Genomic DNA, 14,854 nt, shown 5'->3' on the forward strand with positions numbered 1-14,854 from the left:
GTACATACACGGAGTATTGAAGATAGCAATTACCGGATGCTTGCCAAGGGCTTTTCGTTCTTCCATTTGGAACATGTGCCAATAAACATCGATTTCCAGCAAGTGTTCCAAAAAACGGAGCAACGCTCATTGTCGACAACCACACCGTGCCTCTCAACAATTTGGCAGCTTCAAAAGAGGGACTGGAAATCTTGATTCAGGGTTGCCTGGTCTGGTGACCTCCAGTGTTCTCGTTGGCCTGCCAAAATGATTAGGCTTTGGGCTCTTCCGCAAATCTCTGACGGTTCCACCAAACCAAATGTGTCGAGAAGGGCCCTGCTAGGTGCAAACCGTGGCTCCAGTGAAGGAGAAACATGCACACGATGTCAGATCCAAAAATAATCCTTTCCTTTCAATCTTCGTTCTCAATTCCATCGCTCTGGGAATTAGGGGAATGAGCTCGGGGAGGCCACGACGAGTGGATTATGGTTTGACATTAACCAATTGACGGATTTGCCCTCATTCTTTCAGGAAGGAATCCAGCTTCAATTTGGGAAGTGCGGAGACCAAGTTGCTCTACACTCTCCATTGGATTCTCTTAGATGCCGCTGATGAATGTATTCTCGAGTCGGAAAATGATGGATCACTTCAAACGGGGCCCTTCGCTTACCTCTTCCCCATTTCGGCTATCACGGTAAGAAAGGAAAAAAACCTCCCACACTACGATGAGTCACCTCGTCCGTACCAGGAGGTAGTATATGAGGTGCGCTCCATATAGGTAGCTGTGGCCCATTTTCCTTCAGGAAAGAAACGCAAAAAGCTGCATTAAAAAGAGCACTGGGCCTTCTTCCTCTTCCTACTTCCTGGTCCTTGTGAACATAACTAAAGAGACTTGGGATCTGAGCGTAATGATATACATTACAACGTCAATAAAACGTATGTGAGTGGGTCGAATGTTTGTTTTGGAACATTTCCGGGAAAAAAATCTCTCTTCTTGACATGGAGTGCAGACAAACAAACGTCGGGAACTTATTAGAATGGTGGGAACGACGGCATCTTTCTTCTGAGCCAACACGAGGCAAGTCGAAGAGTGACGGAGTGGAGTAGACTGACAAACAAACAAGTCAGCAGATGGTTGGCTCGCCAATACGGTTCTTCCAAGAGCTCTTCCAACCAGGAGTTCAATGTGACTGGTGGGAGAACACTGTTCACTTTCATTGGAACTTTTCTTTCTTCTTTTTCCCCCCTCTTCCTTCACTTCTTGCCTGGCCATTGTGACCCAATCCTCTTCTTCCTGCTCCTGCTCCTTAAAGAAAGGGAATCAACCTTGGGTGTAAAAAAGTTTTCTCATTTTGGCCCACAGATTTGGATTGAATGGTTATCCCCCTAGGAGCCTAACTGCAGGCAATGAAATTCGAGTGCCTGGGTTGGGCATCACCTTGGTTTATCTTATATGCTCTATGGGTCGGCTGCAAACCGGAGAGATCTATTAGCTTCCAAGCTATCCCGATTTTGACACGCCCAATATTCTGTATCATAATGCATGTCATTTGTCCCTTTTAGAGTTTCATCTATCTTTTCGCTCCAATTTGCGGATCGATCCGAGAGTCGGATTTCATGCAGAACTTCCGTTTGGACAATGGCAAGAAGATTTGGAAGGCCTTGTGGAACTTTCAGCATCCTGATGCAGATTGTTTCACGGCTCAGGTAGGATTAAAGGATGACCTTCTCGCGCCAAGTGTCAGTTTTCTGACGTTTGTTGTGCCCTTTTTATGAAGGTCAAGCCTCGACATAAGGTCTCGAGGGACTTGACGAAGATCAAAGAAAAGGCCAAAGGCTCCTCAGCTCACGGAATCTTCCTTGGTGACCGTAAGTACATGTCCAAGCTGAAGGATACCAATCTAATATTTCACTTAACCAATCTCATTGTCTCCTTATTTGACTTTGTAACGTGTTCACAACAAAAACAGTCTAGCCACTTCAATTTTTGTTCGAGGACAAGTTCACCATGAACAATCACGTTCCTTTTCGACGTTCAACCAATGTCCTCTGTTCGGTCATTTATGTTTGTTATCTCAATCAGAGTCAGAGATTTGCGTTTCGACCCGCTTTGGATGACCTTGGGATGTTTCTTCCCTCGAAACGATCCGAGGTTTCGTTACGGGATCCGTACGTTTTCCGACACAAAACAGTAGACGTCTTCAAATTCCTTCCTCGTTTCTTTGTTACTTCAAATATACTCACTCGGCTGTTTAGTTTGTCTTCCTTCTATTGATGTCCTGCGAAAAATCCCCAAATGCGACGAGGTCGTTCGGTTCCTATTGGTATTTCTTTACGAACCTTCAACGAGATGTTCCTTATTTTGGGTTACTGTTTCGTATCACGTTATTCTGACCTTGAAGGGCCTTCGGCTAGATTCGTGGAGGGGGAGGCACACCAAAACTACTTCCTTTCATACTAATGATGCATTGGATTAAGCTAGCCAAGAGTGGCTCGGTTCCTTTCAAGAGACCAAGATCTTGTTAGCTTAAAAAGGGAAGAAGATGAGGGGGGGGAAGAGACTGTAAATGTCCAATTACTTGAGAACAACATCTGTAATAACATCAAGGACAACAAACCGCTTTCACAAGAACAACCATTACTACTTACTAGCATCATCTTGAAATGTTCTTTTCTCTTTCTCTGTCTTTCTTTTACCTCCAACCTCCCTGAATCCATCCCGATTTTACCCTGATCCCTCTTCTTCGATGTTGGTCCACAACCACCACCAAAACTACTACTACTACTACTACTTCTTACCGTAACCACGACTGACCACAACTACAATGCTTCTACTTCTACTACTACTACTACTACTTCTACACCTACTTCTTCTTGTTCTTCTTCACCCACCACCACCTCCCTCTACCACTACCTTTACTATTTCCAAACCACTATCCTGTCACTGTTTGGGGTTGAACCTCTCTTAAATCTCTTTCTCCTCCTCGTTCGTGTTGTGACCACGATCGAGCAGAGGGAGATCAGACAGGGACAGGAAGCCCCATTCCCAAACCCAAGGGCCCCAGCATTCTAACCAAGGGCAAATGGTTAAAGATAACCCGAAAAGGTTTACTAATCACGGCCATGGGTCGCGTCGGTAAGGACTTCCATCTTTCTTTTTTTCTTTCACTTTCTCTCTCTCTCTCTCTCTCTCTTGGTCATCCCAACCCACGTTTGCGTATGTCCACCTGTACTCTTTCCTCTTCTTTTCTTTTCCTCTCCAGTCCGTGCAAGGTTTACTTATCACGGCCATGGGTCGCGTGTTCATTTACTTCCATCTTTCTTTTTTTCTTTCACTTTCTCTCTCTCTCTCTCTCTCTCTTGGTGATATAAACCCACGTTTGCGTACGTCCACCTGTACTCTTACTGCTACTACATCCGCAACAGATTGCTACCACCGTTTTAAAAACTCTGTCCTCAACATACTAGGCTACTGAAACTCTTTCTATAATATTCATCATTATTATCACTTCTCTTCACAATAATGATAATTTTCTAATTACCACACGGAAAAAAGGCCAATTATTAATTTATTTTTTGCGTCCAAGATTCATGGTATCAGATTCCCGATTTACTAAAATCAGGTTTCACTAGATTAAAACCAGTAAAGCTGATTAAGTCTCAATTACATAAGAGGACGAATGTCAGTGAGTGACAAAGAAAAAACTAGAAAGGCAGTAAATGAACATAAGTGAGAGCCTTTTTCTTTAGAACAGATCAAAAGTTTTTCTAAATATTAACTTTGATGGTATGTTAATGCTCTGTAATTACTGCTAAATCATCGCTATTTAGTTTCTTCGAAAACTGAACAACCAAATAATTTGAGAGATGAATTTTTTTTAACTTGTCACCCTGATACGTCCTATTCACAGAGCTCTAGAGAAGACACGTAGTGGATTTTGAGGGACAAAATGTGTAGTTGTTGCACAGCATAAATCTAAGGAAAAATCATGAAATTCCGAGGAATACTGAGAAAGTGTAACACACCAATGAGTCAGGTGTGACAGAAAGTTGGAGAAATGGGTCAAACTGATTGAAAATTCTTCAAAAAAAAATGTCATTGTTGATCATACAAAAGTATACTTGTCACGAACGCTGAGAACCCATTGGGCTTGCCTTTTCCGTTCATTAACAGGGTCGGGATATTTATGAATAACTTTTCCCACAAACACAGTACAAAAACGTGACTTGTTGTAGCCTACTCAAGTCTAGAGCACAGGCTTTAATGCCAAGGTTTGAACCGTAGATCGAGCAAACATTGTACTGTACTAGATAAGTTGGATCTTTTCTCGATCTAAGATTCGCTCTTGTACTTCAAAAACTAGGCTCAGGTTCCTAATTCCGACAAACAATCTCAGAGTTCAACCATAGCTTAGTGCTTCAAAATTAGTCTTCAAGAAGGTGGGCAGGACTGGCTCAGCGTGTCTACTTTAGATCTCTGTGTACCCATTGAATTGACCATTCCTCCCTCAGCCGATTAGAACGAACCTTTTAGACAAGACTTTGAAAATTTCCCCAAACAGAAAAGTTTCAAGGCTTCTGCGATATATGGCACCATGAATTCAAACTCACTTGCTCAAGCACATCACGTCGTCACTTTATCTCCTCATTCGCGTGAGAACCCCGTAATTCGCCCCCGGTTCCTTTCATCCTCCTCTGTCTCTCTCTCTGTCTCTCTCTCTTCAATCTTCATGCATAATTTTGGTGGTAGTACACATGCTTTAGGTTTTGAATTCAGTCTTGCCTGGCCTGGGGTCCATTTTTCCGACCCTAGTCTGTTTTTGGATCACTCTTCACAGACATGGAAACCCTCGATTTTTGATCTAGTTTATAGTCAGAGTGCCGTGGAGGTCGTCAGTCTTTTGATTGCCCTTGGATGACATGCTCACCAGTCACAAATGCTACCTTCGCCACTTCTTCCACTTCTACCACTTCAACCACCATTGCAACAGCGTTTCCTCCTTATGCCCTTCCTCCATTACCACCTCGATCTTTCGATCTGATCCCTTTGATTGCCACCTTTGTCAATGCATGATGGTTTCCGTCTGCTCTCATGATTTGCATACTTGATAGCCTTCCCAAACATGTTCACGTATCTTAATTCATCTCGATCATGTAAGACGTGTGTGTACGTGTGTTTCAGATTTCTAAAGTTATGGGTTTTTTTATCGAGAGCTATTTTTGGGTCCTCTCTCTTCATCTCTCACTCCAACTCTGCATTGCTTGTGAAGTATGAGATTTTTGTAGGATGAGACACCCTCTTCACTCTCAAATCTGTGCCATCCAGCACTCACGTCACGCCCTTCATCATCGTACGTTTTGCCTTTCAAATGTGCCATTCCAGACAACGCGGACAATTTTTCCAGCAAAGAAAGCTTACCACCATTTTGCTTGGCACAGTGCAACCAAGACTTCAAGCTTAGAAGAGCGAGGATTTCCGAGCCATCGGATAATTCTCGCCTCTTGTTGCTCGCTCTAGATTTTGCTGCTCCTGAATAGAGGGCCTCGAGATCTGATCTCCATACTTCGTAATAGTCAGGGCACCGTTTGTTCACTCCATTTCTTTCCAAACGACCGGGAATTTGGTCCGAATTGACCAAATCGTTTTCGAATATTGCAGCCGAGAAAAAGCGCGAGGGTCCGGGGTTGCCACCCGCTGCCAATTCTGTTGCGGCCCCGCTTTCCTCAGGCTCAGCTGCGGCTGGGATTGTGGTGGCGGGAAGTCTTTTACCCGCTCCCAATGTCAAGGATGAGCTCCCCAAAAGTGCCCCACCTGTTGTGGAGTCCAACGGAGAGTCCACTGCTCCCACGTCCGCTATTGGAGATATTTTGGGCTTAAAGGCCTCAGTTCAATTGGCTCCACAACCATTCGAGTCACTACCACCCTTTCCTCCCAAGGGACCTCGTTTCCTGGAGAAAACTACCAGTTTATTGAGCGAGCGGGTAATTGCATGCTCTGCGTGTGTCTTCTTAATGAAATGGCCACACATGTGAGCCCTTTTCTCTCTTTCTCTCGCTTTCAGACCGATTCTGTGGACAGCTCGGCATCGCGTCTCCTCAAATCTGTGTAAGAGTGTTTCTTGCGTTTAAACTTTGAAATGCCTGACTTGGAAGTTCCCGTCTGCAAAAGAGTGCCTTGGCATCCGTTTCCGATATTTGACACCCAGCAACTCAATACCTCTTTGGGACCCATTCCAATCCCCCGGGCCTTTTTTGCCCAGTTATGATGGCTTCAAAATTTCGATTTTTCTCCACCTCAGGGATTCTGCATCTTCCCCCATTGAGCCGTCTCCAAACGTTCCAAGCGTTGTTCCAAGTGGGATTGGAGGCGGACCAGCCTCGTCAGTGGCGGGTTTGGCCTCCCAGTCATCTTTTAGTGGGAGTCCATTGACTGCACCTTCTGGTTTCACATCAACGACTATGGGTGGTGGATCCGGCAGTCCCAATGTTATTGGAGGAGCGAGTGTCAAGGAAGCGGCAAGTCCCGTTGTGGACAAGCTCAACTCTCCATGTGTGGTTCCAAGGATTCTATCCAAGTCTGAGAACTCTCTGGCGACCTTTTTCGACGTTGCGGTTATTCGTTGTCTCTTTATATCACACTGGGGAGAAGATGGAGTCTTCTGGGCACTAACATATCTCAACAAAAGGTGTGAACCATATTTATTTGCAGGCATCATCCATACTTGTCCTCTCCTCAAGTTGTTCATCAGGAACATAATTTGTCTCGAATTTTTCAAGAACTGGTAAAGGGGGAACTTAGACGATTGTTATACCCTTGGTGGAAGGGCAAAGAAAGGATCTCGTATCTTGTTTTATTTTAAGCTCTCCAAGCCAGACTTCACGGTCTTGAATGTACATGCAAAAAAAACGAAAGGATACTTGGGGCCCCTGCTCGACTCCACAAGCTCTTGGAACCTCTCCAATTTTATGAAAATCGGGACATAATTTTCTTTTCCACAGGCTTAAAGGCATTATGGAAGGGATTACTCAGGAGGGACACGGCCAAGGAGGGGGACAGCAGAGCAGTGATGACAGTAGTGGTGGAGCCTATGACGACGTCTTTGAGCCCTTGAGGCCACGACGTCGGAAAAGAAGCAATTCCGTTCCGATACCGGTCATTCAAGTATCGGAAGACCAACCTAAGGCAACAGATCCTGGACCCAATAAGCGAGATAGCAAGGACACCGAATTGCCCTTATTAGACGAGGATGAGCTTAAGGCGGCGGCCAACAAACACCACCGAGGATGCAGCCTCAGCGAGGCGACAGGCAAGCGGAAAAAGTCCATTATCGGTACAGGCCTCGAGGTTTCCAAACTGAAGCATTTCAAAAGCTTCGTCGAGTCCAAGATTCTTTCTAAATCGGATCGAACCTTAGAAACTGATGATGCATCCAATGCTTTGGCAGCCGCTGTCTTGGCGCAAGAGAAGGCGGTCGCGGCCCATTCGAATTCAACCTTGTCCACAGTCTTGGCGGCCAAGGACTCGTTTCGTCGTCGAAGCTCGCGTACAAGTTTCTCAGACTTTGATCCCAATGCACCCACAGCATCTTTGGTGAGTTTCTCGGCCATGACAAATTTGATCGAACTTTTGCTTTTAAGGCGAACATCAAAATTTGGGAGCCAACTTGCAGGGGTGGCCTTTAGTTTAACATTTGACCTTCAAGGAGAAAAAGTTTTGCAATTGGTTTCTTTCTTGATGTCGGTTTTACCCTAGATATGACCGTACAGAACCTACACGGATGAGGGAGCTCATTTTTTGTCACCAGGGAACAAGAAAGTTTGTAAATTCTCTCCTCTGATTTTTGCCAACATTGCAACAAATATGAGCTTTACTTAATGGGATTGCACATCGCATGTGACCAGCATTTTCATTGGTACGAAACGTACAGTATGCCTTCAATGCAACATTTGTCATTCTTTCACCCGTCAGATGGAGGAAACCAAGTCCACTCCGTTGTATCCGGGTTCCAAAAGTCTCCAAGTGCATGATCTGGTGGGAAGTGCTAAGCCCCAGAAATCTAGTTCGGACACAGGCACTATCCACAAAAATAGCCTCTATGCCGTTGGTCGCAAGGCCAATGGTATCTTTAACCTTGGTTCGAGCCACCTAGGTAGTGGCGCCAAAGGTGGCAGTGGAACAACCATCAAATCCGCCACCATTGAAGATCCCAACTCCAGTCTTCCCAACAATACACGCTTAGTCAAGGGAAAGTCCATGCCCAGTCTAAGGTGAGTAGTCGTGAGGCCCGCCTTTCGTTTCCTCCCCATTTTGTGTTCGTTCACATAAAACTCGCCCTTTTGTTCCCATACCACTCAGTTCATCTGGGGTGGTCTCGAGTTTCAGTCAGAGCCCCACCAACCTCCTCGTAGGGAATAACTTTGGGAGCCAGTCCAGTCTGTTGGTGGGAGGAGACATACGTACAATACATGAGTGTTCGTACTAGGACTTGAAACAATTGTCTTGAACACTTCTTTCTTTCTCAGAAATGGCTTGTTCCGTTTTGATTGCCCTTGAAAAGAGCCGACATAGCTGTTCCACAGCTGGCGACAAGGAAATTCAAGGACAGGGGGCCCCTTAGTTAAGGTCTCTGGTCGGAAATCGTTAAACGTGCCGTTCCTTCTGGGAGATCTTGTTAGACCCCGTTTTTCTGCAGAGATTTTCTCAAGAAGCCTCGCGGTCATTGCCTTCCTTTTCCCCCTTTTTGTTGAACCATAACATTTTTGATGTTAGATGGCTTTTATGGTGTTTCACGTTATTTGTACAGAGTTCATTGAGCGTTGAGACCTTAAAACGGGGGTTCGTTCCATAGACATGAAAAAAAAGGAAACCTAATACCACTAGTAGATCGGAAAGCACACTCGTGCCAGTCTTGTACAAATTATCACGATGTCGTTTCTTTTATCTCATAATCAACGTCCCATGGTGTCACTGTCGATTACTCTTATCTTAATTGAGATCGTATCGTACATATTAATCATCTAAAACAATCAAGTCGTCCCCCAGTTGCACACCCTCCCCAGAGTTACAGTATGTCCACAAAATGAGCACCACCTCACGTTACCAACGTTAAACGATCTCCTCTACAGTATTTTCTTTTTTCTCTCTGTCTCTTTTTCTCTTTCACCGAAATCCCGTTTATCTTCTCTTTGTTCCCTAAAATCCCTCTCTGATCTGCTCATCTACACCCTACACCCGTTCTGTGACGTCCACCAAACAAACTACTTGCCTGCCCCTAATCCGAAACAGCAATTTGATTGATGAGCTGAAGGAGAGCGGGTAAGTGATTCCAAGACATTTTTCTTCTCTCCATCCATCCAGCAAGCCAGTCTTGGTAACCCTTTGTACATATGTAAATAAAAAGGAAACAAGACAAGAAAATGGAAACATTGCATCCTATAATGTAAATGCATTTGTAACTAGAAACCCGATGCTATCATTGCGTACTTTGTTTACTTCGACTGACTTTCTTTCCTACGCTTTAGAACCTGTTGGTGGGAAACCAGTTGATAATCCAGATGATATTTTTCACAGATACTATGGTCTTCGCAAGATCAGCACACCTAATGTCACCCGAATCGCCAAAGGGATCAAGAAATCCATGGTCGCCCAACCTATCATCATGGTGACTGAATTCACGCCCAAAACATCACCTGATAAGGTAAGAAAAGAAAATTAGTCAAAATTTCAAGATTTGACTTTTCGGTCGTGTCAATTATTTTTTGTTCCAAATAGCTTTTGTCCTTTTCCTCTTCTTCTTCTTCTTCTTGTACACCTTCTCAGCTCATGGGCGTCAAACATGAAATCTGAATTGACTGCTTAAAAAAATGGAACTTGCTAGAGTACAGAGTATATTGTTACCACAGGTTGGCATTTTGGATGTATTACGATATCATTAGATCCAAGTTTCTTTTATTGGCATTTGATTTCCAAATCGTCGACGTAAATGCCAGGTCTTATCTCAGTGTTGATTCATACAAAGTGGCGCACGTTAACAACGTTTTTAAGAGGAATAAACTGGCATTTTTCTCCCTTCTTGTTCCCATTTCCATAAAGAATGGACAAATGACTTTGTCGCCTTATGGTTCAAGTTATGCCTTTGCTCTGAAGTAAACTAAGTCCTCAACTAAACTCCTCACAAGAAGCTTAAACAGAAATTCTGAGATAGAGCCAAACGAGATTGCTTATTCACAGGTCACCATGTCTTTTTAGATGCTGAAGCGTCGAGGCAAAAAAGATTCTTCAACTCTAGTGGAAAAGGTGTCTTATTTCTTTCTTTTGCCAAGCCGTAATCATCTTCAAAAGTTGTCAGCTTTGGTTGTAAATAAAAAAGTACGACTATGTTTGAGAGAGTAACTTTAACATGGAACTCAAGAAGAAAAATCCAAATGTTTGCACTATAAGCACAATTGGTCAATTCTAGGGAAGAGTATCTAGTTCTAGCTTTTAGGTTCCACTTTAGTCCGCGGCTTGTAAAGAAACTTGTTATGACTACATCTTAAAAGACTTTTGCTGCTGCTACTCTTAAACATTGTTTAGCACAGGTAAAAGTAGCTTTTCTCACTTGCCATTATTTAATGAGATCTAAGTTGATCCTGTTTGTCATCTTATGAATGCTTTTGGCAATGCCCCAATTGCCGGTGCCAGATTATGATTACAATCAGCCCTGTATTCTCTTGGGTAACGTAGGACAGAAAATTGCGTCATGTTATGATATTCCGTAACTATTTTTTCGTTCAACTACTAGTGATGGGTCGAATCAAGCTTTTCATGCTAGTGAAGCAAAATGCTGGAGTACAAAGTGACTACATATGACCCAAACACCACCTAGGGCCCGGTTATTTTTTAAACATAACCCAGAAAACTAACCTTGCAATAGCAGTAACTGACGAGTAGTAAACCTGAATCAAGTAAAGGGAAAAATAATCCTTTAGTTTGAATCATGTTCATGTGATTCCAAAAGATCTGGCTCTTAACTGAAATCATGAATGAGTTACTAACATAATATGTTGTTACTCGTATGTTCATTCCATGATTATTTCTTAAATGTTGTACCATTATCAAAAGACGCAACTGTCTTAAAGTAACTATGTGTCTGAATCCCATTGTGATTGGACTTTTACATTTCTTCTAAGAACCATTCTTGTAGCTCTTCGAAGTTGGTCAGATGTTAGGTGGCGATTGAGTTAGAAGGCGCCGCTCTGTAGTCCAGAGCTTTGCTTCAGTTGTCGATCTGGCTTCAAAAGCTTGACGCAACTCATCACAACTACAAACATCTTCAAATTCGTTTTTTTCTTTTCTCATAGAGGAAGTAACCCCAAGAGAGTGCGATGAGAGCTAGCCAGGCGGACTCGTTTTCAGAGCGAATTAATGTCAGCTGACCGGCTGCTAGGGTACAGTTTCTGATTGTAGAGGTGCTGCTTTCCATCAGCTAGAGTTGCAATGTCCAGTGTAGCTCCAGTAAAAAAACACAACAAACTCGATTTTTACTCTTTTATGTTACTTCTTCTATGCTTATCTTTAATCATCATAGATATATATGTTTGAGGTGAGATCAACAATTGTTTTCAGGCTTAGATATTATTGGCTTTACAGTGGGTTCCAAAGTATCAAGGCAAGCATTTTTCGTTCCCAGGGCAGAATTTCAAATAAATTATGCAGGGAGGGCCTAATTGGAGGTGCCCGTGAAGCCTAAACCCACTGGTCTAAGGCGCCTTTCAAGATTCGTTCCGACGAGATTTATGGGACGATTTCAGTGTCGCCGTTCGTAAGACATGAAGTCAAAAGTGCATAATTTATCTTTTGTCTTGGCTGTTTCGGCCTCCATTTTTTGGCGAGCAAAAGTGCGAAGCGGGAACAGCGAATATGATGAAAAATGAGCCTCCTCAAAGAAACGAGGGCTCGCGACTAAAAAGGGTCTCAAAATGAACTGATTGCTTGAGCATGACGATCAATTTCCAGCGAAATGTTGATGGCAATAGAGTGGAAAACAATCGTCCGATCCAACATGTAAATCGAGTTATTCTTTGACTAATGATTGCTCATGTCGGAACATATTAATCAGATATGAGAACAAAAAGCCGTGAATCCATCTTTCCATTAATGTTTCGTTTTGACGTTTTTTCTCACTACGGTATAACAAATTGGCAATGATTGAAGCACTCAACTAATTTTCACTTTTTACATACACCTACGGTTGAATGGTGAACAATATACAAAGGTAACGATTACAAAACACAACGAAATTGGAAAACACTGAAAGAGACTGCCTCTTTTTTATGAATATTTACTTGAAATCCTTGGTATTGATTACAACGGCCTTTCTTGAACCCATGGAAATTGGAAAGTGACTAAAGCCCATCGTCCTCGAAACTATTGCAAATATTCAGAAAGTAATTAGATTTTGCCTCTGGCCCCTCGAGATGCCACATCTTGTCCATAATGAAGTTATTCCGGCTCAAGCTGGCAACATTCTCAATTTCTCATTATATCCGAGAGAGCAAGATTGGTGAAGCATCGATCATTCTCCTCTGGGGTTCTGGCTCTACAGTCCATGTGTCTTTGTTTTCCTTATACTTGGAGTGATCTATCAATGTCCTCCGTCATAACCAGATCTGACATGCAATGAATAACAAAAAAACAACAAGGAAGGAAAGAGACCCAGAAAGAAAGAGCTTCTTAGCATAGATAACCATTCTTAGAGGTGTGTGTCTGTCGAGTGTACTGTATTCAAGGATACTTTTTTCATAATGGCGTATAATGATCTTGAAACTGAGGTTATAATGAACTATTTCTTGACGTGAATTGGGTCCATCTTAGGGTCTTTCTAGGGAGGACTTATCAGCGACTACAGTCGAATGCACTCTTGAGCCTTCCTGCCAAAACCACAGCACCGCCAAATCTTCACGACTCTTTCATCTTTGGTAAACAATATTTGGCCTTTATTTTTTCCAGCTGAGCTCGTACCACAGTTCTGAGAACCCAGATGATGATGTGGTGGAACATCCGGCCATAACCATTGGGGTTCCCACCTCAAGCGGAGGTGATCCTCCAGTGGCCACAATGGTGGTTCCCAAATATCGCTCCCGAACAGACTCCATGGTGTCCTACCAAACCAGCAATCAAAACGAGGCCCCTGGCTCGACCTTCTACATCAACCGCCATGGTGGTATTGATTTCGTAGTGCTATTAAAGGTAATTCAAGCCATCCCAATCGATTCCCTCGTATTCGAGAGGCTTTGTTGTCTGATTGATCTAAGAGAGGGATCGTCATCAGCATCAGCATCAGCATCAGCATCACTACCACCACCAACCAACAAGTTGCATCGACCTACTTCAGCTAGGATACCATTCGGCAACGCTCAAACTCCGTAGGGCCCTAAGGGGGAGGAGGGCTGCTTAGTCTTCTTCTTCTTCGGAGAAGGACGACGGGGAATCGATTGCTCTCCATCAGTTCGCTTTTCTCTGTCTTTCTCCTTCTCTGTCTTGTTAAAGCAGGATCAGAGAGACGAAGAATGAAGGAGGGGGATTCATAGGGAGGGAACACAGACCAGAGGCCTTGGAGGTCGTCTCCACGGAACGTACAGTGACGAACGAATGGTAGAGACAGACTGCGTTCGAGTTCTGTTCCAAGTGGAACTCCACCACCAGTAGCCACTACTGATGCCACCACATTTACTACCACCACACTAGCACTAGCACTACTATTACTATTACTGCTACGTACAACAACTGCTCCTAGTGATGTGTGGCCTTAGTTCTCTCGTCTTTAGCAGTCAAGAATCCATCAATGCAAATGGATGAATGCCTCTATAAAGAGAGACCAGCTATTGGGAGGACCCCAGCAGAGCAAAGGGAAAGAAGTAAGAAGATGCGGACTGAGAAGGAAGGCGTGGAGAAATTCTTTTGAGATCCCGTCTTTCCTCCTTCTCCTCCTTCTTCTTCTTCTTTTTAGTCGCTCTGAAGTCTGAAGCCCTTGTAGCCTCGAGCCTGGAAAGAAGGCCCATTGTTGGCTTGGAAGCAAAGGGATGGATACTGTGGACGTGCTTCTAGGATCTGATCACGGCCATTTTTAGGTAGATGGATGTGTCCCATCTTTGTCGCTCTCTTGGTGCTATTCTTCTCCTCTTTTCTCGAACTTCGAGGCTATTACGCTCCCCCCAGGAAAGAAACAAGTCCAGAATAAGGACACAGAAATTACCATTATGTGTATTCGCTTTATGAATGAACCCCTTATCCGTCTGCCACAAGGTCGAACCATTGTTGTGAAAAAGAAAAGAAAGCAGAGCACTTTCTTTAGGCAATAGAAGACCCAGGCGTCTCGCTTTAGCAGCTCCTGACTTTGACAACCCATGATGTAAAGCCATCTTACGTCCTAATGTGCACATTTTTCTCAATGTCCCCGTTTTCCCTCACCAGATCCACTAGTTTTATCCTACATGCGTTCTTGTTTCCAGGCTCTTCACAAGATCTCAATCCGGGAGCACGTTTGCACCCAGCGAGTGTGTGATGCCTTGCTCTCAATCCTGTCCTCATTGATTGACTTTGGAATTCTTGCAAATAGAAAGCCCGAAAAAAGCAAAGAAGAGGCACAACCAGAGAAGAACCCCAAGGACACCAAAGAGAGCATGAAGCGAAGGAAGAGAAGCACCAAGAAACGATCCAAGACCACGAAGAATAAGGATTCCTTCAAGGGCTCGTCGGTCTTGGGGGATGACAAAGAGCGATCGGGTGGCAAATCTGACAAGACAGATACCGAGACTGAGGATCCCAACGACTCCGAGGGCATTTTGTCCTTGCACAACACCTTCATGGATGTGGTGGTTCGGTAGGTTCTGA

The 14,854-nt window shown here is 43.8% G+C and overlaps 1 protein-coding gene across 1 annotated transcript in view; it reads left to right on the plus strand.

Annotated features, from left to right (window-relative positions):
- The window catches only part of LOC131886980 (protein unc-80 homolog), a 47,690-nt gene that overhangs the window by 13,311 nt on the left and 19,525 nt on the right, over nucleotides 1–14,854 (plus strand). The window contains 12 exon segments of the mRNA XM_059235498.1: nucleotides 511–673; nucleotides 1,543–1,686; nucleotides 1,758–1,985; nucleotides 5,554–5,961; nucleotides 6,042–6,085; nucleotides 6,279–6,665; nucleotides 6,979–7,570; nucleotides 7,949–8,247; nucleotides 9,266–9,295; nucleotides 9,338–9,677; nucleotides 12,971–13,210; nucleotides 14,473–14,843. Of these exon segments, the coding sequence (XP_059091481.1) occupies nucleotides 511–673; nucleotides 1,543–1,686; nucleotides 1,758–1,985; nucleotides 5,554–5,961; nucleotides 6,042–6,085; nucleotides 6,279–6,665; nucleotides 6,979–7,570; nucleotides 7,949–8,247; nucleotides 9,266–9,295; nucleotides 9,338–9,677; nucleotides 12,971–13,210; nucleotides 14,473–14,843 (3,246 nt within the window).

The sequence above is a fragment of the Tigriopus californicus genome, chromosome 1, assembly GCF_007210705.1.
Source record: "Tigriopus californicus strain San Diego chromosome 1, Tcal_SD_v2.1, whole genome shotgun sequence".
Classification (NCBI taxonomy): Eukaryota; Metazoa; Arthropoda; class Copepoda; order Harpacticoida; family Harpacticidae; genus Tigriopus; species Tigriopus californicus.